The sequence below is a fragment of the Astyanax mexicanus genome, unplaced genomic scaffold (genome assembly GCF_023375975.1).
Source record: "Astyanax mexicanus isolate ESR-SI-001 unplaced genomic scaffold, AstMex3_surface scaffold_38, whole genome shotgun sequence".
NCBI lineage: Eukaryota > Metazoa > Chordata > Actinopteri > Characiformes > Acestrorhamphidae > Astyanax > Astyanax mexicanus.
In genome coordinates, this window is record NW_026040048.1 from 1,893,506 (window position 1) to 1,918,664 (window position 25,159).

A 25,159-nucleotide genomic window follows, 5' to 3' on the forward strand; every position below is an offset into this window, starting at 1 on the left:
CGGGGTGAAGCAGCAGACGACCAACCCAGGCGGACGTCACCAAGGCTCACTTCAACAACTCAGAGTAAGGCAGAGCTGGGTTTAATCTTTCGGCAGATGGTGTCTGTTGGTCATGGTTTGGTCGGGTCTTTAATAGAGCGTCTTTAGTATAGATGACTCATTTTGAGTGGCTTGGTTGGAAATAAGAATTGGTTTCGTAGACTTAAAATGCCTTAGACCCTTATTTAGAAATACTCACTTAATAGTTATATTAATCTTTATTCCTTTCATATCAGCATTATAACGTGTTTGTTCTTTTATTTCTCATTTATCATTCTACACTATGATTTGATAGCTAATGGCTACATTTATGACTTTTTAATGAATTATTTACTCATATCTGTGTGATTTAATAAATACTTTTATTTTACAAAACCTGTCATTTCAGTGTGTTTTTCTGGATAACTTGGTTATGAAAATTTCTGTCACCTGTAGAAACCACACCCTGAGATGTCTTGTGTTATTAATTAATTTGATTAATTAATTAATTAATTAATTAATTAATCTAATTAAATTAATTTAATAACTGGCGCCCAATTAAAAAATATTTCAACATCTCAATTAGCACCAGGTATTAAACCACTGAGCCCGCTACATCTCAATGTATTACAGAGTGAAAATAAAGGTTGATCGATTGATTAACTATCTGTGTATATTCCTTTCTTGCTTTAAGTTACTCCCATGTGCTCTCTCTTTCCCTCGTTCACCCTAAAAATGATTTCCAGGATACTGTATATAATTTGCAGACATCAGGGAGTCAAAAGACTCAGATCATAATGAATTAAATTGAATAATTAAAGCATTAAATAAAATAATTAAATGTAGAATGATGTCTGTAAAGAGTGGACATCAACAGGACAGTCAAAGAAAATAAAAATCTCTGACCTGTTAGTGATGAGATCCCAGCGGACAGCATGGTTCTGGTCATTCTCAGGAGTGGCCCAACATGAGTCTATCACTGTGGCAATCTGACGACTGTCCACCCCCTGAACAAACACTCCCACATAGATCCTCTCGTCCACCACTATCTTCACACTGCCGTTGTAAGGTTGGGAGAGGGCAGCATCCTGATAGGGAATGATCCTGACCTGGTACATCCCCTGACCTGGAAGCCTCTTGCGCACGACGCTATGTAAATTTAAAAAACACAGCAGCAATATTATCAAGTCTCCTAAGCTTTATTTTAATACATCAATCTAAGCTATTAATCAGTTTAAATTAGTAGAATATTAATGAAGGTTTTTAAGAACACGGGCCGCAGCTCCCTTACCTCTGCAGAGGGGTCAATTCTGTGTCCATGGAGAGGGTCTGGCTGATCTGATAAATGCAGGAGAACTGCAGTTCTAGATATTTCTTTCTGTGGATGGATCCTCTTGCTGAGTCTGCTCCTCCCTGGATAGTGTTCTCATAGATGAAGTGTGTACCATTGGCCTGTAGATATTGTAAATTCAGTACATTTAAAAATTGGTCAGCAGTTCACGTAGCTTTACACATAAATCAGAATAGTTTTAGGAAGTTCTAAGACACAGGAAAGGGACTGTTGGTATATAAAGCATGGATAATTTTTTTTATTAGGAGTTCCAGTTGAGGATGCAGTTTAAGTTGCAGACCTTTTTTGTCCACCTTTGGTTGGTCCCCTTTTGCTAATAAAGTCCTTGCTGGAGTTTACTGAGTTAATGCATTTCCATCTTTATGTATCAGGTATTTGGACCGAAACTAAACCACAGAAATTACTCTTTTTTGAATTTGTTTTACATTATGTTGTTCCTCTTACACCAACTGTGTGTTACGTTAAGTCAGACAGATTCTTCATACCACAGCTCAGGCCAACTAACTAATTTTTGCTGTTGCCCATAAATCACCCACCATGTAGCTGGTGGAGTCTTACTTAAGTTAAATCTAAAAATGTATAATATATGCGCCAACTGACCCAGGGGCATCTGCGCTTAAAGACATGCAAGTCTGCCTTGAAACAGTCCTCCAACTTGTCCAAGAACAGACTTAGCTTTGTGAATTTTACCCTTGTGACAGGTTTCTGGTCCCCATATCACTTACTGCAAGTAAATGTTACAGAAACTGAAACAAGATGCTTGAATAACTACAAAGGGCGTGTTTACAGCTGCTTAATAAACTGTAAAAAATAGCCATGAAAACAAACTCAGTGTCATTATTGTTTACTGTACCACAAGATTTGTCCCACAGATGTTTGCATCGTTATCAAAGGAGAAGACCAGTCTGCCGTTCTGGATTGTCCCTGTGCAGTTGGGGTCACTCAGGTGCAGGATGTCAGCAGAGAAACCAGCTTCAAAGAGCTGACAGCGGGACAGAGACATGGTGCCAGAGCTGCTCTCACACTCTTCTTTGGAGTCTGGAACAAAAGAGAGAGAATGGAAAGATGAAACAGGCAGTAAAGGGGCACTGAGCATCTGTTGATGCCAATGCCCTAAAATACCTTCGTACCATAAGACTCCTTCTTTGGTCTAGGATGGTTCTCGTTACAGAAGCAGCCATAAATGTTATCTTTCTCTCCACACCACTCGTCTGCTGTGCATTCCAGCTCTGCACAAGGGTCCGTGTACGCTGAAGATAGAAAAATGGAAATAATATACAAAAATCACCAAACAATCATATAATCAATCAGTAAAACACTTTACATTCAACCCAGATAATCTAAACGAGAGAGATCCATAAAAATAGCTGACTTACAGCAGCCTAGATCAGAGCGCCACTCTGAGATCTCCAGACCCATTGTAGTGCAAGCAACCTCATAGGCCTCCAGAGCTGAACACAGCATGCCATTGGCTGATGAGTAGACACATAGATCATACACGCAGGACCTGAAGTAAACCATGGGGTTGACATGGAAATGACAGTGCTGGAAAGGTCCGCTGGTGTTGGTGATGATGCTGCAGACTTCAGAGTACTCCTGTGTGAAGGGGCAGTCGTTCACATCATATCTCTGATCAATAGCTCCACACCTGGAAAGAACACAGTACAATCAGTGATGGTGTAAAAAAGTAAAGTTGAGCTAAAAAAAAACTATTAAAGAGCCACTAAACCCTAAAACATATTTTTTCCATGAATAGCTAAAATGTTTTCCTTTGAAGTAATGAAACCTACCAGTCCTGCTTAAATTTTATCATTAACCTTTCCTTTTACTGTGGTCATTTCCACCAGGTTTAACTGTGCTATAGGAGTGGGTTAAGTTTCCATGTACTTTGGTGCGATGACACTATATGCATATCAGTCAATCAGTGAAGTTCTCCCTCCTGTCCTCTAAACCCATACATCAACGACTTCTTCATTTTTTAAATTTGACCTGAGGGTGGAGTCACCAAACATCAGGGGGTATACTGGCCATTTAACTTACTTCTAATGTCAACTCTATTTAATTAATCTCATATTTACAAAACAAACTGATGGAATTCTGATTTGTCATCTTCAGCTCTTTTACCTGCTTGTGTGTCCATTATAATGTATTTTAAGTTTCTTTCATAATTACTATATACAACAGAGATAAATACCCTTGGGTGCTGATTTCTGATCTCCAACTGTTGCCAAATTCATCGTCACTGGGTGCAAGAGCTCCACTGGGCATAGCTTTGTCATCTGCAGCGTCTCCGTTATTGTTTCCACACATTCCACATACAGATCCGTGAAAGCTTTCGTCCAGTCTCACCAAAAGTGTAAAACGACCATCAAAGTAGACCATCAACTCACTGGATGCATTTACAACCACAAAATCATTCTCCTGATGAAATTCTGCAAGTTGGCCGATTTCAAAAGCAGATGAGTCAATGTCTGTCCCATCAACCTGCAGAGAAAAAAAAGAAATTTAAGAAAGAAAGAAGAAAAAGAAGAAAAAACAGGAACTTTTCCCCACTCCTGATCAAAACAGGAAATGCCTGTACCTTCACTCTCTTGTTCTGTCCGATAGTAATCTGTGAACGCTGCCCCCCTTTAGAAAGCCATATGTCCACTACAGAGGCAAAGGAAACATCCTTGTTCTCACGGTGCATGTTGGTCGCCACTACAAGAAACTCCAGGCCGTTGTCTAAGAGATTGCCACAGGTCTTAGATATCTCATATGAGCAAGTGCCCTGGAAAGGATCAATAATATATGAACATATGTTACATTATTTCAAAAGAAAAAAAGATTTAAAAAGTTTAAAATCTCTATTCTTGCCTGGAAGGTGGTTACAGCTCCATCAAAGGTAAGATAATGGGGATCACCCCACACCATGCATGAGGACATTGTGCTGTAGCAGCCGCGTTGGCCATTCTTGACCATACACTCCTGGGTGGGAGAGCAGGAGATGGAGGAGCAGCGCAGGTCATTGGGAGCAAAACACTCACAGTGTTGTGAACATTCTTGGTTCCAGAACTTCTCACCTATCTTTAAAAGGCAAGTGCAAATGACAGTAATTAGTTTTATGATAACACCAACAATGTCTAACTTTTTAAACTGAATTATTGAGGTTGTGTATTTTGATAGATGGATATATAGCCATTGGGAACTCACATTGAAATAAAATCCATTGTAGAGGCAGCCACATTGTTCCACTGGGATACAGAAGCCCCCACTTCTCACAAAGCCTTCATTACAGAAGCAGCCCTCTGAACAGGCATGCTCGCATACAGAATCAATGCTACTAGCACAGGTATGCTCACAGTCTGTGCCACAAAGTTCATAGTGGCTGTTCATGGGACAGTCCATGCCTGTAAGGAACACACAGGCACGGTACATTAGCTACACAATTATTATCTTTTTTTTTGTGGGGGTAATTTAGTGTGCATTGCAATATCATATTTGAAGTCCAAAAGTAAGGATTATTTTCATGAGTGTCCCTCCTGATTCCCTCCTAATTAAAACTCCACTATCTCAATCTAATAACTCAAATCTATGTTCTTCCATCATATTTAAGTAAGTCACTTACGGCAGGTTGTGTTCTGCCTCCAGGGCAAGACTGGAGCATTGGCAGACTGGCAGGCACTCACATAGGTTTGAATAGATCGACACAGTACATCATGTTGGTACTCCGAGAGGCATAAGTCGAAAGCACAATCGTTAAAGTAGGCCTCGGGGTCCACGTAGGAATGACAGAAACTTACAGGACCCTGTCTGTCCCTGAGAATCTCACACTGAGACCGTGCTGACACTGGGTTTTGGCATCGTGCACAGGAGTCTCCACATCCATCATCGCATGAAGTATCATTCCCGACCTTCCAGTCAGCTCCAAACTGAGAAGCTGAAGAAACCAGTTCACCTGAGCGAATTCGGAAATCATCATTTGTCTGGCCATTAAAGTTACCACACAGGCCACAGGTTGCTCCACTGTAATTAGCTGGAACAGTGACGCGCACTACCCAAGAGCCATCGTAACTCACACTTAGGCCAAAGTCAGTTGTAATGAATGTGTTCTGCCCACTGGAGTAAACAGAGACACTGCCAGAATCCAGGAGGACTGGAAGATTCTTAGTCTCACTGTCAATCTAAGAGAAAAAAACAAGAATTATTATATACATTCCTCTTAAAAGTTGTTAATATTAAAGGGTTTAACTTTGATGCTTACCACAGCAATGCCACGCTTGTTACGTGAGACCAGAACCAGGTGTCCTGAGACATTAACAGAAACTTCAACAGTGATTGAGACTGGGAGCTCATTCCATGCTTCATTTTTTGCAACAACCTGGTAAAATGGTAGATCTTGATTGTCACTGCAGACAGTTGACAAGATATATCTGCAGGTGCCCTGGAAGTCAAAATTACGTCCATCAAAAGAGGTGTAATGGGGATCCCCTGATGCAGAGCATGTGGTACGGGGTTGAGGGTGGCAGCCATATTCTCCTCCGACAATACGACAGGTTTCCTGCTCACTGCAAGATGATGGGTTGCAGCGGACAAAACCTGTGGTCCCATCACAGATGCATAAGGACTGGCACTGCTCACCGTGCCAGAAACGCTCCCCACCCTGCCTATAGCGCCCTTCATGCAGACAGCCACAGCCAATGGGAGGCACACAGTGGTCTCCACTCAGAAGAAGCCCATCATCACACTGGCACCCTTCCTGGCAGTGTTGGGTGCACAGATAGGGGAATGAGAGACTAGGGCAGGCTGCTGGGCAGGAAGTTCCACACAGCTCATAATGACTGTTGGTTGGGCAGGGGAACGCTTTAGTAGAATAAGGAACAAGAAGCAAAATGTTGGTTGTTGTTTAAATTTTTTTATATATAAGAAAATTACTGTATTTAAAAATACTTTATAAAATGATAAAGCTAAAATAACTTTTTCTTCAGCACTCACCACAGTCAGTGACATTTCTCCAGTCTTGCAAGACAATGCCATTTTGCTGGCAAAGCACAGCATACCCTCGCAGAGCCTCACAAAGGGCTTCTTTTGCACCCTCTGTCTGTTGCAGGGAACTGATACAATCCTCTACCTTCGCCGAGGGATCCAGACTGCTGTGGCATTGAGCGAATGGTCCAGATGGTGAGGAGAGTATGCTGCAATGCATCCTGAACTGGTTGCTGTCCTGATAATACCCCTTTGGCCAGATATCAGTCGATTCTTCACAGTAGGCTGAGAGGGACCCATCCCGCCAGCTATCCCCAAATGTTCGCGAGTCATTCAGCAAGACTCCATCGGGACTGAGGAATTCATCTTCAAGGTATTCATTGAAATTCCCACACAGTCCTCCAAGTGTGCCATTGTAGGTACTGGGGGCAGTTATTCGGATGAGGTGTGGCCAGTCAGCTCGTACAGTTACACCAAAAGTGGTTTCCATGATTATGCCCTTCACGCTGCTGTGGTAGATATGGATTCGACCGCTGCCAACTCTAAATGGCAGAGCAACTTCCTGGCCGTCCACCTGAAAAAGAATTTCAACCTTTATTTAATCTAAAAGCTCAACCATGTTTAATTTGTAGCTGTGCACTGTAATGTAATTGGAAATAGAACATAATAGATGAGCTTACAGTTGCTGTTCCTCCTTCTTCCATCTTCATAGAAACCTGAGTTCCCTCTGCCTCAAACGTCAGCACTCTGGAAAAGCCCTGAGGGCCTGTGGGCTGTTTCTGAACTGTTACTGCAAAGTTAGGGAGTGGAGAAAGTCCCATCACCCTGCTGAGGGTCAGTTCACAGGCTCCTGGGTAGCTGAACATCAGTCCATCGTATGTGTGATAGAAGCCTGGTCCTTCAACCCAGCAGGTGGAATAACCTATTGGTCTGCAGCCTCTCACACCATTATGGATTGCACACATCTCTTGTGGACCACACTGGTAGTTTTGGCAGCTCATTACTCCACTGTTGCAGGAACACTGCCTCCCACAGTCCTCATCCAATATCACTGACTGACCACTGGCATAGTAGAGTCCTTCAAAAGTGCAGCCACAGTTGGCTTGAGATACACATTCTCCAGCACTTAGGACATATCCTGCGTCACATATGCAGCTCTCCTGGTTCGGTAAAGGGCAGTTTATGGGAGCAGTGGGGTTACTGCAGGTTGCAGGGCAGCTTGTTCCACTGGACTCAAAGTGACTGTTCCTGGGACATGAGATTTCTGAAAGTAAACAGTGAGAAAATAGTTTAGTTTAGTTTGCTCTTCCACCTTTTATTATTAGTAAAATAAGTAAAGATCTCTTTTGACTCCTACCACAGAATCCTTGTCTCCTCCAAAGGCCAAGCTGAACACCTTGCTGCTGGCATTGAGCAGAATACACATTGAGTGCCTGGCATAGGATTGGCTGGTATCCTCCTCCCACACAAAGATCATAGATGCAGTTCTCCATAAAGGTCTGGGGCGACAGTCTTGAGTGGCAAGAGCTAAAAGGACCAGCAGGATCTCCCAGGATTCCACAGTAGTCTGGATTACTGTAGAGGCTCCTCTGAGCTTCAGTACAAGCAGCACAAGTCAAGCCTGAGCAGGTATTCTGGCAGCCAGGATCTGTGTCCCCTGTTGCTGTCCAAGAATTTGCAAAGTCTGTATCAGAACTCAAGACTTCTCCTGAAGGTGTTCGGAAGTCATCCTCTGGGTGGTGGTTGAAATTGCCACATAGGCCACAGGTTGCATTCTGGTAGTCAAAAGGCACACTGATGGTCACATAGGAATATGCATCGTATGTGACAACCAAGCCAAAATCTGTACTGATGGCCACTGAAAAACCTGACTGGTAGACTTGAATGGAGCCATTCCGGAGGCTGAATGGTGTTGATGCAAAACTGCCATTGACCTGAACAAACAAAATAAACAATCAAAGAAAGGACTTCATGAAAAAAAAAAATAAATGACTATAAAATAAACTATTGCAGTGACACTTACCTTGGCTTCATATCGATGATCTTTCACCAATTCCAGTTCTTCATCATAGACAAACACTCGGACTAAGCGTGTCCATGATACACGTGTGCTGCCCCTGTGCTCATTTTTCCCTTCAATTCGATAGTATGGCAACCCATCCCCACAAGCCTGTACAGAAATTTCAAAATCAGACAGGTTCAAGACTTCAGATTCTCTTTCATATGCCAACCACAAATTCCACACCAATAAAATAAATGTTTGTGTACCTCCGACAGGACATAGGTGCAGGTCCCCTGAAAGTGGAAGATCTGATTGTCAAAGGTATAGTAGTGAGGGTCTCCAGAGATGGTGCAGGTTTGGCGTTGAACATTTTGGCAGGTGTACGCCAAGGCAGCAGGCCGGCAGGCTTGAGAGTATGTGCAAGGCTGTGAGCTGCACTGGAGACCCCTGCGAGTGCAGGTGCATCTCTCCCAGCATGAGGAATCTGTCCAGAAACTGGTTCCCTGAGGTACAGTGTTGCCTGAGAGAAAGTTACATGAGATACATTTAATAGTGTAACTATGGTCCTGATACCGATTCTCAAAAGCAGGTATTGTTTTCTTTAGCTTGAAGTGACATTACCATTAAACTGACATGTTCGTGAACCGTGATCTACACGAAAAGCCCATCTGCCCGTGACATTCACATTGCTTGTGTATGTGAAGTCGTTGTTGTAGTTGTGTTGAAATGATCCGGGGATTGAGAAATAGTAGCTGGAGTCACTTGTGTCATAACCAGCCTAGCAATCAAAATTAGACAATGCAAATTTAATAATTTAATAATTCCTTAATAAAATATTGAACATCGTGTAACAAATAAGTAATTCCTACCTGTACACCCCTGCCTGTTGGAGCAATGTGACCATAGTTCATTAGAACAAAAGACAGCTGTCCATCTGAAATCAAGACTACTTGGAATGATGTTTCCTGAAAAAATGTTTAAGAGATGAGATAAGAAAGTGAACTTGAAGCTGTTTAAGGTAATGCTGGATAAATAGTATGTCATTATAGTATGTTGTCACATTAGCCAATGGAAAGAAGAGATTAAATAAAAAAGGAAAATTGAATTCGATTTTCTTACTGTGCCTGAGTAAGAGTAGTATGCTACTCTGTCCCACGTTGCAACAAAGACCCAAGTGGCACTAAAATGAATCTGAGGGAAATACTGGTTTATGTCCTGGGTAGCTTGTGTGAGAACATCTCCAGAGCTGTATTGCTGGTATGAGATCACTCCATTTCCACGATTGTCAATGTCTGTCCAGAATGGAGCAATTATGTCTCGTCCGCCGTTAGCAGGAAACTGATAGGGGCTGTAGCTGTACCACGCCTGATCAAAAGTTAAGTGTCCATTATTGTTGACCTACAGAAAAAGAAAGGAAAATTACTGACACAACCCTAGAGCTAAACATGGTCACAAATCATACAAACTGTTATTCTGAAAATATTTTAAAATTGTATTTTATAAATGTGCTTGGAATAAAGATTGCAGGATTGAAATTAATATAAATACAAAGAAATACAATCTGAATTGCAAATCATACTCTCACAGACTGTTCCTCCTAGTATTTCTATCACAAGCTACTCTACTACTCTACTGTTTAAGGCTAATATTAGCTATTTTCATGGTAGAGCAACTATTTACTGCAAGTGTGTTGGAGTGAGATTCTAAAAGCTCCGTTTACAGATTGGGAGGATTTTCAGTTATTCTTTATGTAGAACTATTCCCCGTTATTCTTTGAGTTGGTATAATGTTACCTATGGGCTGCATTTTTCAAGCAGTGCAGATTCCTGATTGAAATGACATTTTTAAGATGATATTTTACACCTGATTAAACTTGAAACACATCAGTTAAGTTACTTACCCAAACTGCTTTTGTAAATTAGTATTTAAATTGTATTGTTTAGTTAATATAAAATAAATATATGAATAAATATATCACAGTTTATTAAATTATAGTAATTACAGATCAAAACATTAAACTGCCATTTCTAATTAATATTGAACAGATTTAGAGATTAAGAATAGATGTTAGCAGATAGACAGATATAAATATAAAAGGAAGACACACTCCGCTTCACCCAGAAGACTCATGTCATGTGCTCCACACTTGAAAATCATGCACAGCTCCCTCTCATCTATGCCAAAAAACATAATTTCTGCACCAGTGACTCATGCTCTCTGTATTTTAAACTCTGTGGTATTTTTGTAACTTTTGACAGCTCCCATAGTTGTATTTCTGGTGTTCCTACTGTTTCCTTACCATATACTCAACTCTCCTTACTCTATACTCTCCTTACACTTACAAGATCCAACATCTAACAGCTAGGTTGCAGTGGCCATGACCGACTTTGATACAACACTCCTTAATGCATATCTACACTGCAAATCTGCAAGTTCCATCAACCTGATCATCAAATAGACATGTTAGCTCTATAATAAATAAATGTTCTCTGAGTATAATACAGTATCTGGCATCTGGAGAAGCAACTGCAATGCATTGTGGAACCCTTATTTATATCTATATATTAGTATAAATGAACAGAAATTATGATAAAATATAAAATATAATGACTTACATAAACTTGATCGTATGTTGTGCCAAAGAATGTAAAGGGCTGTAGAAGAGATATAGCTGGTGAACCTCCATCATCAATTCGCCCGTTCTCTATATCCCCAACTCCAAAAGAATAGAAAGGACCTAACAGACATAATAAATACTGTAATTAACAGAAAAGAAAAACTTAGGTTTTAAAAAACTTAAACTTAAAACTGTATCTAGAATGATGAGTGTGAGCATGTTTGATGGAAGGCTCACTGGATTTTTGCCAGTTCTGTCATAGATAATGGATCATGGGTGGTTCCTTTTAGATACACATGTCTTTGTTTTGTAATGGGTGGAATTCCAGTCAAAAACTAATTTAACACGGAGAACATTGGTAATGTTACGTTAGGTGAATAATAAACCTAATAATAAATTATAGAGTTCCATTGTCAAATAGTAACCTAACCTAACCTGGGTCTGGGACGCCAGACTTCACTGTTGAGCCTTCTGGAGGTGTCGTGGGCCTAATTCAGCGAAACACTGACGAAGGAAGGTGCCTGCCTGATGACCCCTGAGAAGAGCTTGCACTGAAGTTTGTGTTAGAGTTTGGATGAAGGGGATTGGTGTGGTCCTGCTCTTGTAATAATTTGTCTCATGAGTTTTTGTAGACGTCTGAGTACTTGGCAGTTGAGGCACGGACCATGAACATAGTTCGCTATGCTTCTGGATTCTTGTCGAGCCAGTATCAGATGGTAGTGGTTGCTGTGTTCTGCTCACGCAACTTATAATGTGATTTATTGTGTGTGATTGTGCTTAGGTAAGTGTGTTGTTGCCATAGTTAAAGGAAGTGAGCTTAGATTAAGGAGGGATTCTGTTTGTTCATAGGTTATTTTTTGGTAGGTCTGTTACTTGGCAGTTGAGGCAATGGACCATGAACATAGTGTTAGGCTGTGCTTCTGGATTCTTGTCGAGCCAGTATCAGATTGTGGTGGTTTTGCTATTGTTGTTAGTTGAGTGAGTAGTAGATCCTGGCTGAGCCCTATGCATAACCCCAGCTGTTAGGTGCAGGATTTGTCAATTTCCTGTATTATATTACTTACTAATAATTAATGTAATGTAAATAGAATATATGTATGTACAAATGTTATATAAAATATCTAATATTTTAAATAGAATATGAATATATGTAAAACAAACAAAAAAAACCCTGCAAATTCATAACCATTGAAAATTATTACAATAACTACAATGAGAAAATGAAAAAATGCATGTGTGTGTGTGTGTGTGTGTGTTTGTGTGTGTGTTTGGTGGGGGATGATGTGTATCCAGGCATACCTGTGCTAGTGTTCAATGGAGCAGTCGTGGTCGGCATCTCTGAATAAAAGATAACATCAAACATTTAATTAAATCTATTCCCACACACCATTTCCTCTTCAGCCATGCTGCTTTGACTGGGCCTCTCCAGCACATTCACCTTGTCCTCTTAAAAGTGTGTTTCCCAACTCATTGTTCTCTTCTAGACTAAAGCAGATATGTCTTTACTGCTGAAATCATGTTACCCTCTATCTAAACACACCTTTCAGAGTCTGCTCTGTTGCTGAGAAGATGCCTCCACCATGCTTCACAGTGGAGATGATTTGTTTGTCTTGTCTGATGGTCCATTTTAAAGCTTTTTTTTTATCTGACTAAAGAACCCTTTTCCAGTTGAGCTTGGAGTCGTTACTCCAATGTCTATGGATGAACTGTAATCCGGATTTAGTTATTTCCCACTCTTCCATAAAGCTCTGGCTAATAAAACAACCAAGGAAGAAGTTCCCATATACATACTATCTCAAATCCCAGCTGCAGAAGCTCTAACTGTTTATACTTTTTTTCTGGGAGTTGCATGTTCTGATCTGAAATCACTGTGAGACTGCCAGCACCAAATAACCAAACCTCTTCTCAAATAGGCCAGTACTTGAGTAAAGTAACGCAATCGTTTATTTAGAAATATATAGTTTTATTTAATTTATATTTTTTTATTTTATAGTCTATTACATTATAAACTGAAAAGATGCCTAGCTTCTCAAGTGTAAGGGCTACATGGGCCTCCAAACAGAGAAACATTCCATGTGGAGGGTTACAAGAAATTGCTGCCAAGATTGCTGTAAAACATCCATTGCAGTATCTTAGTTTAATGTAGTTTATATATATATATAAAATTATTTAATTGTTTGTATTTTATTTACTGCACATCAGCCCTGATACCAATATTTATGTCACGCCTGGTGCCGTAAGGCGTCTAACTCTCATACACTTAGCTCTGCCTGCTCTTTCCAGTCTGCGGACTAAATTACCCAGAACGCCCTTACCATTTCATTACACAATCACATGCATTACAAAGCGTTTCTTATTGCCTGTTATTTTCTCTCGTGTATGACCCTGGATTGTTTTTCACATTGTCTGAATTTTGTCTGCCCTCTGCTACTATACTCTGTGGATTACCTGGACAGTTATTTTATTTTGATTTTTGCCTTTTCTCTGATACTGCCCTGCTTTGTAGGACCCCTGGCCTGTTTATGGTTTATGGTATGTCTTCCTCTTATGAATGCTATTTACCGTTACTGACCATGCTCGTTTTGACCTCGATTTTGTATCCTGTTTTTACTAATAAAACATTGTTGTTACCTCTGTGTGTCTCATTATGATAACTTATTCTTTATCTGCTGTACCTGAAATTAAATACTGTCTGATAAAGACTAACCTAAATAGTTAGTGTGAAAGCTTTACTTTATTTTATGATTAATGATAAAAATGGTAAAGTCTCTCTATGTTTAGAGTTCTGTATAGGTAAAATGACAGAGGATTTTATTGATAAGCACATTTAGTTGCTCAGTCATATTATCTTCAATCATGTGTGAATGCACATTTATTAGAACTTGTACAGGACGCTTGTGTAGGGTGAACCCTACCCCTTATCATTCTTCACTGTTAACCTCAGTCATACACTAATCTTGCTTAAAATGTTGAATGTAAGGAGTTCTTTACCTGTAGTGGTAGTGGGTAGCTCAGTTGTAGTAGTTACGTCTGACGGTGTAAAGCTGCCAACATCTGCAATACATTCATTAGAACTTTTACAGGATGCTTGTGCAGGTTGAACCCTACCCCTTATTATTCTTCACTGTTAACCTTAGACATAGTATTATCTTGCTTAAAATGTTGACTGTGAGGAGTTCTTTACCTGTAGTGGTAGTGGGTAGCTCAGTTGTAGTAGTTATTTCTAACGGGATAGTGCTGCTAACATCTGCAATACATTTATTAGAACTTATACAGAATACTTGTGTAGGGTGAATTCTACCCCTTCAGTTAGCCAAATAATTAAGTCTCAGTTACTTTCATAAAAAGGAATTTAAAGTAATAGAAAATGTAATGGGTAAGCTCGCTGGAAGAAGGTATGTATGCAATTATATTCATGTTTGTTTGAGGGGAGATAAAACCAACGTGGGGCACTGGAATAAAGAATGCATGATAAATTGGATAGAGGGAACATCGTATATGGTTGTAAGGATTTCTTATTTAGAACTTAACTTGCAAAGAATAAAAATATCAAGAAGTGTTCGGTATTGCACACATGTTCACAATGGGGGGGATGACCATTTAAATGGATTTGTGTCTGCCCCAAAGCTCTCTATAGGCATTCAGTCAGAAAAAAACATCTGCATTGGGCGGGGGCGGGGCAGATTATGGCAGAAGATGGGGTCAAACTTGGTGGGGTAATTAACCTGCGTTAAAACAATAATAACGTGTTACAGATTGTAAATTAATCATGTGCGTTATTGCTTTAATGTTGACAGCCTTAATATTTATATAAAACTGGAAGAAAGTAAAGAGTAGTTTACCTGTAGTGGTAGTGAGCAGCTCAGTAGTAGTAGTTTGTGGTATTTCTGTAATGGTGTTACTTCCAACATCTGTAACGGAACAAGTTAAATCAACATTACATATTTTTGCAGGCCCTCTAGTGTTCATTGTGTATTTAAATTTGTGAGTGAGAACCAGAGAGAGGAAAAAATTAAATAGCGAGAGATAGATAAAAAAGTGAGAATTAGAGAGAAATAGAAAAGAGAAAGAGAAAGTAAAGAGAGAGAAAATGAGAGAAATAGATAGAAAAATAGAAAAGAGACCGTGAAATTAAAAACAAAAATATTATAGAAATATTATAAAGTGTAATAAAAAGAGAGTGACAGAGATGGAAATAGAAAAAAAGAGTAAAAGGTTGCTAACTGTGTAGCTGTGAGAGTTGACACAAACAAACCTAGTCTTTCCTTGATATTGGATGCTTGGTTAAGAGCAGGTATGTTTACTTTAAAACAGCAGTGTTTTTATGTACTGTTTTTAGATGCCTGCTACCCCCTGTAGCTTCCTAGCTTTGCCCTGTAGCTTTCTAGCTTTGCCTGCTAGCCCCCTGTAGCTGTCTAGCTTTGTCTGCTAGCTCCCCTGTAGCTTTCTAGCTTTGCCTGCTAGCTCCCCTAGCTAGCGCCCCCTATAGCTCTCTAGCTTTGCCTGCTAGCCCTCTGTAGCTCTCTAGCTTTGCCTGCTAGCCCCCTATAGCTGTCTAGCTTTGCCTGCTAGCTCCACTGTAGCTTTCTAGCTTTGCCTGCTAGCTCCACTGTAGCTCTCTAGCTTTGCCTGCTTGCCCTCTATAGCTCTCTAGCTTTGCCTGCTAGCCCCCTATAGCTGTCTATTTTTGCCTGCTAGCCCCCTATAGCTCTCTAGCTTTGCCTGCTAGCTCCCCAGTAGCTTTCTAGCTTTGCTTGCTAGCTCCCCTGTAGCTGTCTAGCTTTGCCTGCTAGCCCCCTGTAGCTTTCTAGCTTTGCTTGCTAGCTCCCCTGTAGCTGTCTAGCTTTGCCTGCTAGCTCCCCAGTAGCTTTCTAGCTTTGCTTGCTAGCTCCCCTGTAGCTGTCTAGCTTTGCCTGCTAGCCCCCTGTAGCTTTCTAGCTTTGCCTGCTAGCCCCTCTCTGCAAACTGAGTGGTATGTTCTTTTTATGCTAATCTTGGTGCTAATGTTTATTGTGTTAATGTATGTATGTACGTAATTGAAAGTAAACTGTTACTTTTGTGTGTCTTATATATATATATATATATATATATATATATATATATATATATATATATATATATATATATATATATATATATATATATATTAAAGTTTCAGGTGTCTGTGGGTGAAGGTATATATGGAGTGCTTTATATTAAAGGCCTTTTAATTGTAACATTGTTTCATTTGGGTCAAAATCAGGTCGGTCTTGCTTGGCTTCAGGTAATCGTCCAGCTTAGTCTTACTTTAGACCAGCATTTTAGATTTTTTCGAAAGTGTGTAATATTATAAGTTATAGTAAGTATAGTAATAAGTTTTATATGTCATTTTGGACCATTTGAAGTGTCAATCATACTTTTGTCTAATCATGTTTTACAGCTTGCTAGTGATTAGTTCGTGTCAGCAGGTCAGGCGGATGCTAGCTTGCTCTACGAAAAAAGGTGAGCATTATTTTTATTTGTTTGTCATGCTTATGCATAGTATTTAGAGTTTAAATTGATATGTATGAGAGGTAGGAATATATATTTTTTATTAATCAAAGACAGCAGGCTCCATTTTTAGTAGCTAGCTGTGACGAAAGATAATCCTTTGCTTGGTTAATTCTGAGTCTGAGGTGGTAATTGAACTAGGTTAATACTAGCTACCTAGCTAGTTAGGTAGCTTGTCTAGGTTAGCTGGATAAGGCTAAGACCAGATAAGTCTGAAAACCGCCACTTTGTGCAACTGTGAGAAAAATGTAATTGCCTGGGTTTTATGGTGCAAATTTAACTAACTATATTTATTATTTATTAAGGAACTGGATTAAATAGAACGTGTGGTGGATTCTGGGCCTGAGGTAACTGAACTAGGTAAACACTAGCTCGGTTAGCTGGAAGAGGCTAAGGCCAGGTAAGGCAAAGTCTAAAAAAAACACCTCTTTGTGCAACTGTGGAGAAAAAACACAATTTATTAGGTTTTATTGTGTAATTTTGCGTTATTATTACCAAACCAGGTTAAATCGGACCCATGGTGGAGTCATGATGGGTCCAACCATGAGGAATCATTAAAGTGAAAATTAAAAATATATAGATATAGATAGGTGAGCTCCGCGGTACAGTTAAAAAACTCCACGCGACAGTAGGTGAGCTCCGCGTATAGTTAAAAAGCTCCACGCGACAGTAGGTGAGCTCCGCGGTATAGTTAAAAAGCTCCGCTTGACAGTGCTCTTACTGTCCCAAAGATTCACAGCCCTAGTAAATACTGTAAGTAAATTGTACATGTGACTGTTTCATAGGCAGTTGTACTAATCTCTAATACTGTATTTTAAAAAAAATCTGTTTCTGTTTGCACTTAAAGCATAGTCTTAATATGACTGGTTATGGTTATGCATAGTTAAATTACAAGAAGAAAAAAACACAAACCATAGGCTTAATATGACTGGTTGTGGTTTGCATTTATTGTTTGCACTATATAAGACCTAGAAAAGTTTTATTTTTATTTACTTATTCTTATTTCTGTTTCTTATAGAATCAATGTGTGAGAGAAACCAGTCTGTTAAGTTTGCGTTATATGATTTTGTCACTGTTTTCAAGCCATTTTTCATTTTTGAAGTTTTCTTAAAAAAATTATTTTTAAGTCTCGCCTCGTCTCGTCCTTGTGAACCCAGTATTGTGTCTCGTCTCTTCTCGTCTCGTGATATTAGTGTCTCGTCACACCCCTAATAGATACCGTTATTGTTTTGTTGTTTAGATGAACAGTTGTTTAGTTGGTGTTTAGTTAATGAAACAGTAAATCATATTGAAAAGTATATTTTTAAAAAATGGTGACAATATATAGCTATTTTAACAGGTTTATCACTTAAAACCTGTTAGAACCAAACTTAAAAAGGCAAAGAATGTCCAGCATTTTGTGCATCTGAGCTGGAAGAATTAACGAATGCTACAAATTCTCTTTATATAAGACAAAAATCGATTTTTGTTAGAATGGGTTTTGTGTTGTATGTTGTGTGTATGTAAGGGTGGGGGGTTGTGTGGTGGGAGTTTTACATGAAACTCTGGTCTGTTTTTTTTATACAGAAGTGATAAATTAAAATTTAAAGATTATTTAATATTAAATAAACAGTTTACTTTTTATGTATGTATGTATGCATGCATGCATGCAAAAACATAATAGATTGCATAGACCATTACATACTAATACTGAATATTTAATAAATCCAAAAAACCAAAAATCAAAAATAATCTAACGAATTTAAAAACATAAAATGAAAAACTCAACACAACAGTACAAAACCAATAATCTAATATTAGCAAAAACCCTGCAAATATCCCAAAGTAAATATACTACGTCTGAGCAACAAAACCCAACAAAGAAATTATAAACAAACAAAGAAAAAAATGTAATAATTTTACAACCACTAAAGTGGTACGTAGTAATGCTGGATATTTCATTAACCAGCAGACAAAATCCAAGTCACTGAATGCACAAAGCAAGTACGTGTCTTCCTTTTTGTGGAATTTCAGTGCACAACAGGGCACAAGTTAGCAAAGATATGCACTTTCTCAACATGTGCTGAACTGAGTGCTTGTCTGCAGAAAGAGCTCTGCCTACGGTCTGTGTTTTATGTGCAGTCTGAGCTCTGTAGAGTCTAAAACCATTTGGCCAAATATTGGAATGCAAGAGAGAGAGATAGAAAGTATTGTTTTGACTTTTATATAAACTCATCAGAAAGGTGTTGCACCATAAAAACCCAACCCAAATCCCATAAAAATTAAACAACACAAATAACACTGTTCATACACCAATAATCAACCACTGTACACACTGTGTCCATAACACACCATGCAGTCTGAAACTTAAGGTAATTTATCAGTTTACAATATTAAAACTCCACATTGATACATGATCTGACCAGTGCTTTGAACAGAATTTATACCAGTCTGCTGAGACAAAAGCTGAGGGGTCTTCCAAGCTTTTTGAACTGTAATTAGTAGATAGCTCAGCTTGCTGACCTCCGCTGATATAAAACAGTTCCTGAGACTTGCAAAATCCTAGCCTGTCTGTGTGTTGGGATTATAAAAGACAAGTTCCTTTAGGCTGGTTCTCTCCACTCTATCATTGTGATACAGTAGTCTCTGTGCAGCCGTCAATCTAAAGGCTGTTACTCTACTTTCAACTATTATCAGACCCTTCCCACCTTCACCTTCAACAACATTCTTTGGCATTCTGAACTCAATTACAGCAAATCTTGCAGGTGAGGCCAGTGAGAACTGTGTTCATAAGCCCCTGGAATGTGGCTGGGGCATTACTGAGGCCGAAAGGAAGCACCTTGAACTGGTATAAACCATGATGTAAAATGAAAGTAGTTTTGGGTCTTGAAGTTTCTTGAACTGCCACCTGCCAATATCCCCGTGCAAGATCGATAGTAAAATGGAATTCCCCTCTGGACAAGAAATCAAGAGATTCGCTAATCCTTGGGAGGGGATAGGAGTGTTTTATTGTGAGATGGTTAAGTCCTCTGTAGTTTATGCAGAATCTTGGTTCGCCACAAGGCTTTTTCACAGTGACCACTGGGGTGGCCCATGTCTTCCTCGAGCATCTTCTGTACCTGATGCTTATTTATTTCCTTTTTTTTGCTGGTGATGTGTGGTAAGGTGGGAGGCCCATCAGCCTGTGTTGATGACATGCTTGGCCAAAGATGTTACCAAAATGACCATTAAAATATCAATGAACTCTAATAGTTATTTTACCTTCACGTTTTGTTCTGGACAGCTGTCTCCACCTTATCACTGAGAGTGACATTCAGTTTTTTAGGTCAGCTGAGCTACACATGTAATCACAATCAGAAGTGGGTTTAAGTTCATCACTGAACGTTACAGTACTGGATGGTCCATTCCAGAAATTATTGATGCAGACATGCGGGGAATAATGACAAACCTGTGGTACAACCACTTGCCTAGGAAACCAGTTGAGAGCCAAGTTATTCCTGAGGGTTCACAGCCTGCACCATCAGCTAAATCTACCAGATCAGCTAGCATGGCTGACAAAGAGGCACCAGTGTCTATAGTGGCAGTAATTGCTTCCCCTCTAAAGTTAACTCTTGTTTTAAAAAGAGTGTTTCAGAAAACTTCTGAAGTGATGTGTTCAACATGTCTTAGATATGGATGAGCTAAATGAGGCATGTCTATAGTTTGGGGGAGGGTTGCCTCTGTAAAATGTCCTCCCCCCTTGAAGTTTTTCTGCTGCCTGCCTGAAGACCTCCTGCCACCAGAAAATTTGTTAATATCCACAGTAGGAACAGGAGTGACTAAGTTGGAAGGGACAGTGGGCAGCATCAGAAGGTATAATGGTACTACTGTTATGATCCTTAGAGAAGGAATTACAGCTTGGATGGGTGCGTGACATGAAGCCAGGTATAGAACATTTTAAGCAATGTTTCATCTGTGGGTTTAGCCCTTGCGTTAATACTCCTACAATGATGTCCACTAGGTCCCAGGGCAGAATGAAGTTTCTGAGCTTGCAAGAGAAGCTCCTGAAGCAACTGATATAACTGAATAACTGAAGCAATGGGTGTACCATAGAGTGCCACTCTATCTTTCGAGGATGTGTTTACATATGTGGTCAATCTGTTCCTGCTCTGGAGGAGGAATTCGCAGTTTGCTAAACTCACTAAGCATGTGGGCTACAAATGTGGAAGTGGCTCCTCAGTTGCCTGAACTCGCTCAAGAATGCCTCTCATGATTTGCTTTTGGAAGTCAGTTGTAAGGAAGATCTCTTAAATAGGTCACAGAACTGTGTCCAAGTGACTTCTAAGGACTGTGAAACATTTCAGTGGCTCTTCAGACAGAAAATGTGGAAGTTCAAGGAAAACCTGTGCATCAGTCAGGACAAAAGGCATCCGGTTTATGGACTGAAGCCAGTCGTCTGGTTGGACCTTAGCATCAGCTGCAAACCTGGTGGGCTGTAGCTTTGACTGGTGTAGAAAAGATGCCAGGATTCTAAAAGTGTTATTCATGTCCACAAGGCATTATGAAGAAGTATATGAAGCGCCACTAGATTGGGGATCTTGACGGCACATATAGGTGTAGAAGCATGTGCTGGTACAGACACTATATTAGGTGTTCAGAATGTGACATGCCCAGAATGATCAGTCTCTATTCTAATACTTGGATGGCCCCACTGTTTAAACATGCTTTTCTGAAAATCTAGTGAGTCTGTCAAACATTGTTGTAAGAGCCTTTCCTCTGGCCTCAGTGTTTGACTTGTTCAGTTAGACCTCTGCTAGACAGCTGTGGCAACCTTTTATATTTGTGGTCCATGCGGTCGAATGCTTTGTCCTCATCTAAAGAAATAAGTCCAATTCCACATCACCAATGTAAGAGGGTTCGAATAAATCCCAGATTAAAAACAAGTCCATAATCTATCATCCTGGTATGCAGTATGATTGACTTGTGTTATGAAAATAAACAGTCCTTGAAGCAGTTAGCGAGAACTTTCAAAATATTTTATTGTCACAGCACTGCATGGCCACAGGACGCCAGTTTTTAATGTCAGATAAATCCCCCTTTTTGAGCGAAGAGACAAAACTGCCCTGCAACAACTTAATGGCAGTTCTTTCTGACAACTTAGGCAGGTCTGTCAGCAATACTCTGTACTTTTCTGTTTCCATACTTCCCGAATTTGCTTAAATTTCAAGCAAAAGGTAGCATCTTGTAAGTCCTGACTATCAATGTCCACAGCTATTAAAAGCTGGCATTTACACACATCCATCTTGGAGATTGTTTTAATGTTTAAACCTGATCTAAATAAAATCAGGAAAATAAGTTTTCAAACAGATATTCCTTTTCCCCCTGAAATTTAATAAATGCTCTATCTGTGAAATACTGCACTCATCTCCTGCCTGACCAGACAAAACTTCCAACAGTTCTGAACAATTGGAATATTAGCCTCTTTATCCACCACACTCTCATCATCTCTCTGATTATCAGTCATCTCTCCAGCCTCTGGACCAGGTACTGCAATACCAAAAGGGTCTGCAGCTTCATCCCAACCCAGCTGCGCCCCACTTACACCTGCAGCAGGAGCGGGGGGATGGGGCGGGGGGGGTAATGTCTGCCTGCCCACAGAATACACACCTGACCTCGGACCAGGCCTACTGGCCTCCTCTACACTCTTTGCCTCACCACTCACCTGTTATTCAACCCCAGATTCAAAGCAATAATCAAATACATAAACACCTGTCTATGAAACAACAGTACATGTTTTATACCAGGTTTCTTTCACCCAAGCAGGATCATCCTCATCCCCGTAGCTAACTTACCAAATTGAGCCAGTTCCCTTTCAATCACCTTTTTATCAGTAAATGGCGGCAGTGTTAGATACCACCACCCTGATGGCTGGAGCCGAGTGTGGGGACACTGGCACCATGGTCCCCTGCACCCAAATACCACTCTCAATAACCTTACTCACCAAACTCTTTCTTCAGAAAAACCACCACTGCCGAAGCAGAATAGATGTTCTCACAGCCTACCTGTTCAGCCACCACGAGTAGCACAACCTCGACACTTGCACTGCCATCAGGACCACACCTCTAAACGTGATGCAGAGTCTGCTCCTCTACCCTGGACTGTAAGGCCATTGCTGCCTACCCCAGGCCCAACCTAACCAAACTTCTAAAACTCCCTCAACACTCTCAAAAACAACAAATAAACCCAATATAGCCCATAAATACCAGCCCAAAATTACAGGGTGAAAAAGAGAAAAGAGAAAGAAAGAAAACTGGCAGAAAGCCAAGAAAGAGAATAGCCTTCCACTCACACTCACCCTGACTCCCAGCATGCAAAACGCATACACGTGCATGCAGAGAGAGAGAGAGAGAGATAAGTAGAGAGAAGGGGAGAGAGAAGAAGTAATGAGACAAAACAGAGTGACAAATAGAGAAATAGAGAGAAGTTGAGAGAGAGAGGAGAGACACGTTGAAAGAAAGGAATAGGTAGGCAAGGAGAGAGACCATGAGAAAAATCATATTGAGACAAGTAGGCAGAAAGAGAGAGGAAAATAGTTATACAAGTCATACAATAGAGAAATAAATAGATGTAAAAAGATTGACAGGGAGAAAGAAAAAGAGAGATGTAGAAAAAGAATAAGAGAGCAAGAAATAGAAAGAAACATTCAGAGAGGCCTTGTCCACAGGCTTCTTCTGCTGTAGCTGATGCTTGTCCACAACTTGAGACATATGAGGTTTCAGTTATGACAGGCGTTTGCATGGTTGTTTGCCAATAAACAGTTCAGCTTGGGTGCATTTAGTGATTGTGTGAGTGTACAAGGGTGTGAAAAAGTGTTCCCCTTTTATGATTTCTATTTTTTTTTTTTTTTTTGCATTTTTGTCACTTGGCAGAGCAGAGGACGATGGGTCCCCCTTTGTACACTGCTCAAAAAATAAAGGGAACACTAAAACAACAACATATAACTCCAAGTAAATCAAACTTCTGTGAAATCAAACTGTCCACTTAGAAAGCAACACTGATTGTTAATCAATTTCACCTGCTGATGTGTAAATGGAACAGACAACGGGTGGAAATTATTGGCAATTAGCAAGCACACTCAATAAAGGAGTGGTTATGCAGGTGGGGACTACAGACCACTCAGTAACTATGCTTTCTGGCAAAGTTTTGGTCACTTTTGAATGTTAGTGGTGCCTTCACACTCATGCATGGGAGGACTCTTACATGAGACGGACTCTACAACCCACAAAAGTGGCTGAGGTAGTGCAGCTCATCCAATATAGCACATCGATGCAAACTGTGGCAAAAAGGTTTGCTGTGTCTGTCAGCGTAGAGTCCAAGGGCTGGAGGTGCTACCAGTAGACAGGCCAGTACACTAGCAGACGTGAAGGAGGCTGTAGGAGGGTAACAACCCAGCAGCAGGACCGCTGCCAGAGCCCTGCAAAATGAACTCCAGCGGTCCACAGATGGGGGTTGTGCTCACAGCCCAACAGCGTGCAGGATGATTAACATTTGCCAGAGAACACCAAGTACAAATTCGCCTCTGGCACCCTGTGTTCTTCACGGATGAAAGCAAGTTCACACTTAGCACATGTGACAGACGTGGCAGAGTCTGAAAATACCATGGAGAACGTTCTGCTGCCTGCAACATCCTCCAGCATGACTGGTTTGGTCAGTAATGGTGTGGGGTGGAATTTTTCTGGAGGGCCACACAGACCTCCATGTGCTCGCTAGAGGTAGCCTGACTGCCATTAAGTACCACGTTGAGATCCTCCGACCCATTGTGAGATCATATGCTGGTGCCGTTGGTCTTGGGTTCCTCCTAATGCAGAACAATGCTCGGCCTTATGTGGCTGAAGTGTGTCAGCAGTTCCTGCATAATGCACATCTGGGACATCATGTCTCGCTCCATACACCAACGCCACGCTGCACCACAGACTTTCCAGGAGTTGGCAGATGCTTTAATCCAGGTCTGGGAGGAGATTCCTAAGGAGACCATCCGCCACCTCATCAGGAGCATACCTAGGAGTTTTAGGGAGGTCATACAGGCAAGTGGAGGCCACACACACACTGAGCCTCATTTTGACTTGTTTTAAGGACATTACATTAAAGCTGGATCAGCATGTAGTGTGTTTTTCCACTTAAATTTTGTGTGTGACTCATAATCCAGGCCTCCATTGGTTAATACATTTGATTTTCATTGATGATGTTTGTGTGATTTTGTTGTTGACACATTCAACAAAGTATTCAATGAGAATATTTAATTCATTCAGATCTAGGATGTGTTATTTGAGTGTTCCCTTTATTTTCTGAGCAGTGTATATTAGCCTGTATGTGATAGTACATGTGATAGTACTCTACTCTACTTCCGGCGCCGATGCGAGTGGCTGCCTGTTCCAGTAGCTCCGTCTCTTTGTGTGTTTTTCTGCGTTTTTGTACGTTTAGCCTTCTACGTGATTACTGGTGACTTTAATCACGTAACGCTGGACTCTACCCTGCCTGCCTTTTTCCAGTTTGTGCACTGTCCCACCAGGAAAAACAGGACCATAGACTTGCTGTATGCTAATGTGAAGGATGCATACAGGGTTATTCCACTACCACTGCTGGGGAAATCAGATCACAATCTGGTTTTCCTACAGCCTCAGTACAAACCACTGGTACTGAGGAAGCCCACTACCACACG

The 25,159-nt window shown here is 40.4% G+C and overlaps 1 protein-coding gene across 1 annotated transcript in view; it reads right to left on the minus strand.

Moving 5' to 3' along the window:
- LOC103028845 (alpha-tectorin-like) overlaps positions 1-25,159 on the minus strand; it is a 219,495-nt gene that overhangs the window by 14,963 nt on the left and 179,373 nt on the right. Inside the window, exons 19-37 of the mRNA XM_049473434.1 lie at positions 9,456-9,734; positions 9,206-9,301; positions 8,958-9,114; positions 8,603-8,856; positions 8,358-8,504; positions 7,692-8,268; positions 7,015-7,598; positions 6,344-6,908; positions 5,613-6,211; positions 4,977-5,532; positions 4,562-4,758; positions 4,226-4,435; positions 3,951-4,139; positions 3,564-3,853; positions 2,746-3,017; positions 2,500-2,619; positions 2,223-2,407; positions 1,310-1,470; positions 925-1,167 (exon numbers count right to left, since the gene is read on the minus strand). Coding sequence (XP_049329391.1) covers positions 925-1,167; positions 1,310-1,470; positions 2,223-2,407; positions 2,500-2,619; positions 2,746-3,017; positions 3,564-3,853; positions 3,951-4,139; positions 4,226-4,435; positions 4,562-4,758; positions 4,977-5,532; positions 5,613-6,211; positions 6,344-6,908; positions 7,015-7,598; positions 7,692-8,268; positions 8,358-8,504; positions 8,603-8,856; positions 8,958-9,114; positions 9,206-9,301; positions 9,456-9,734 — 5,681 coding nt within the window. The remainder of the gene's footprint in view (positions 1-924; positions 1,168-1,309; positions 1,471-2,222; positions 2,408-2,499; positions 2,620-2,745; positions 3,018-3,563; positions 3,854-3,950; positions 4,140-4,225; positions 4,436-4,561; positions 4,759-4,976; positions 5,533-5,612; positions 6,212-6,343; positions 6,909-7,014; positions 7,599-7,691; positions 8,269-8,357; positions 8,505-8,602; positions 8,857-8,957; positions 9,115-9,205; positions 9,302-9,455; positions 9,735-25,159) is intronic.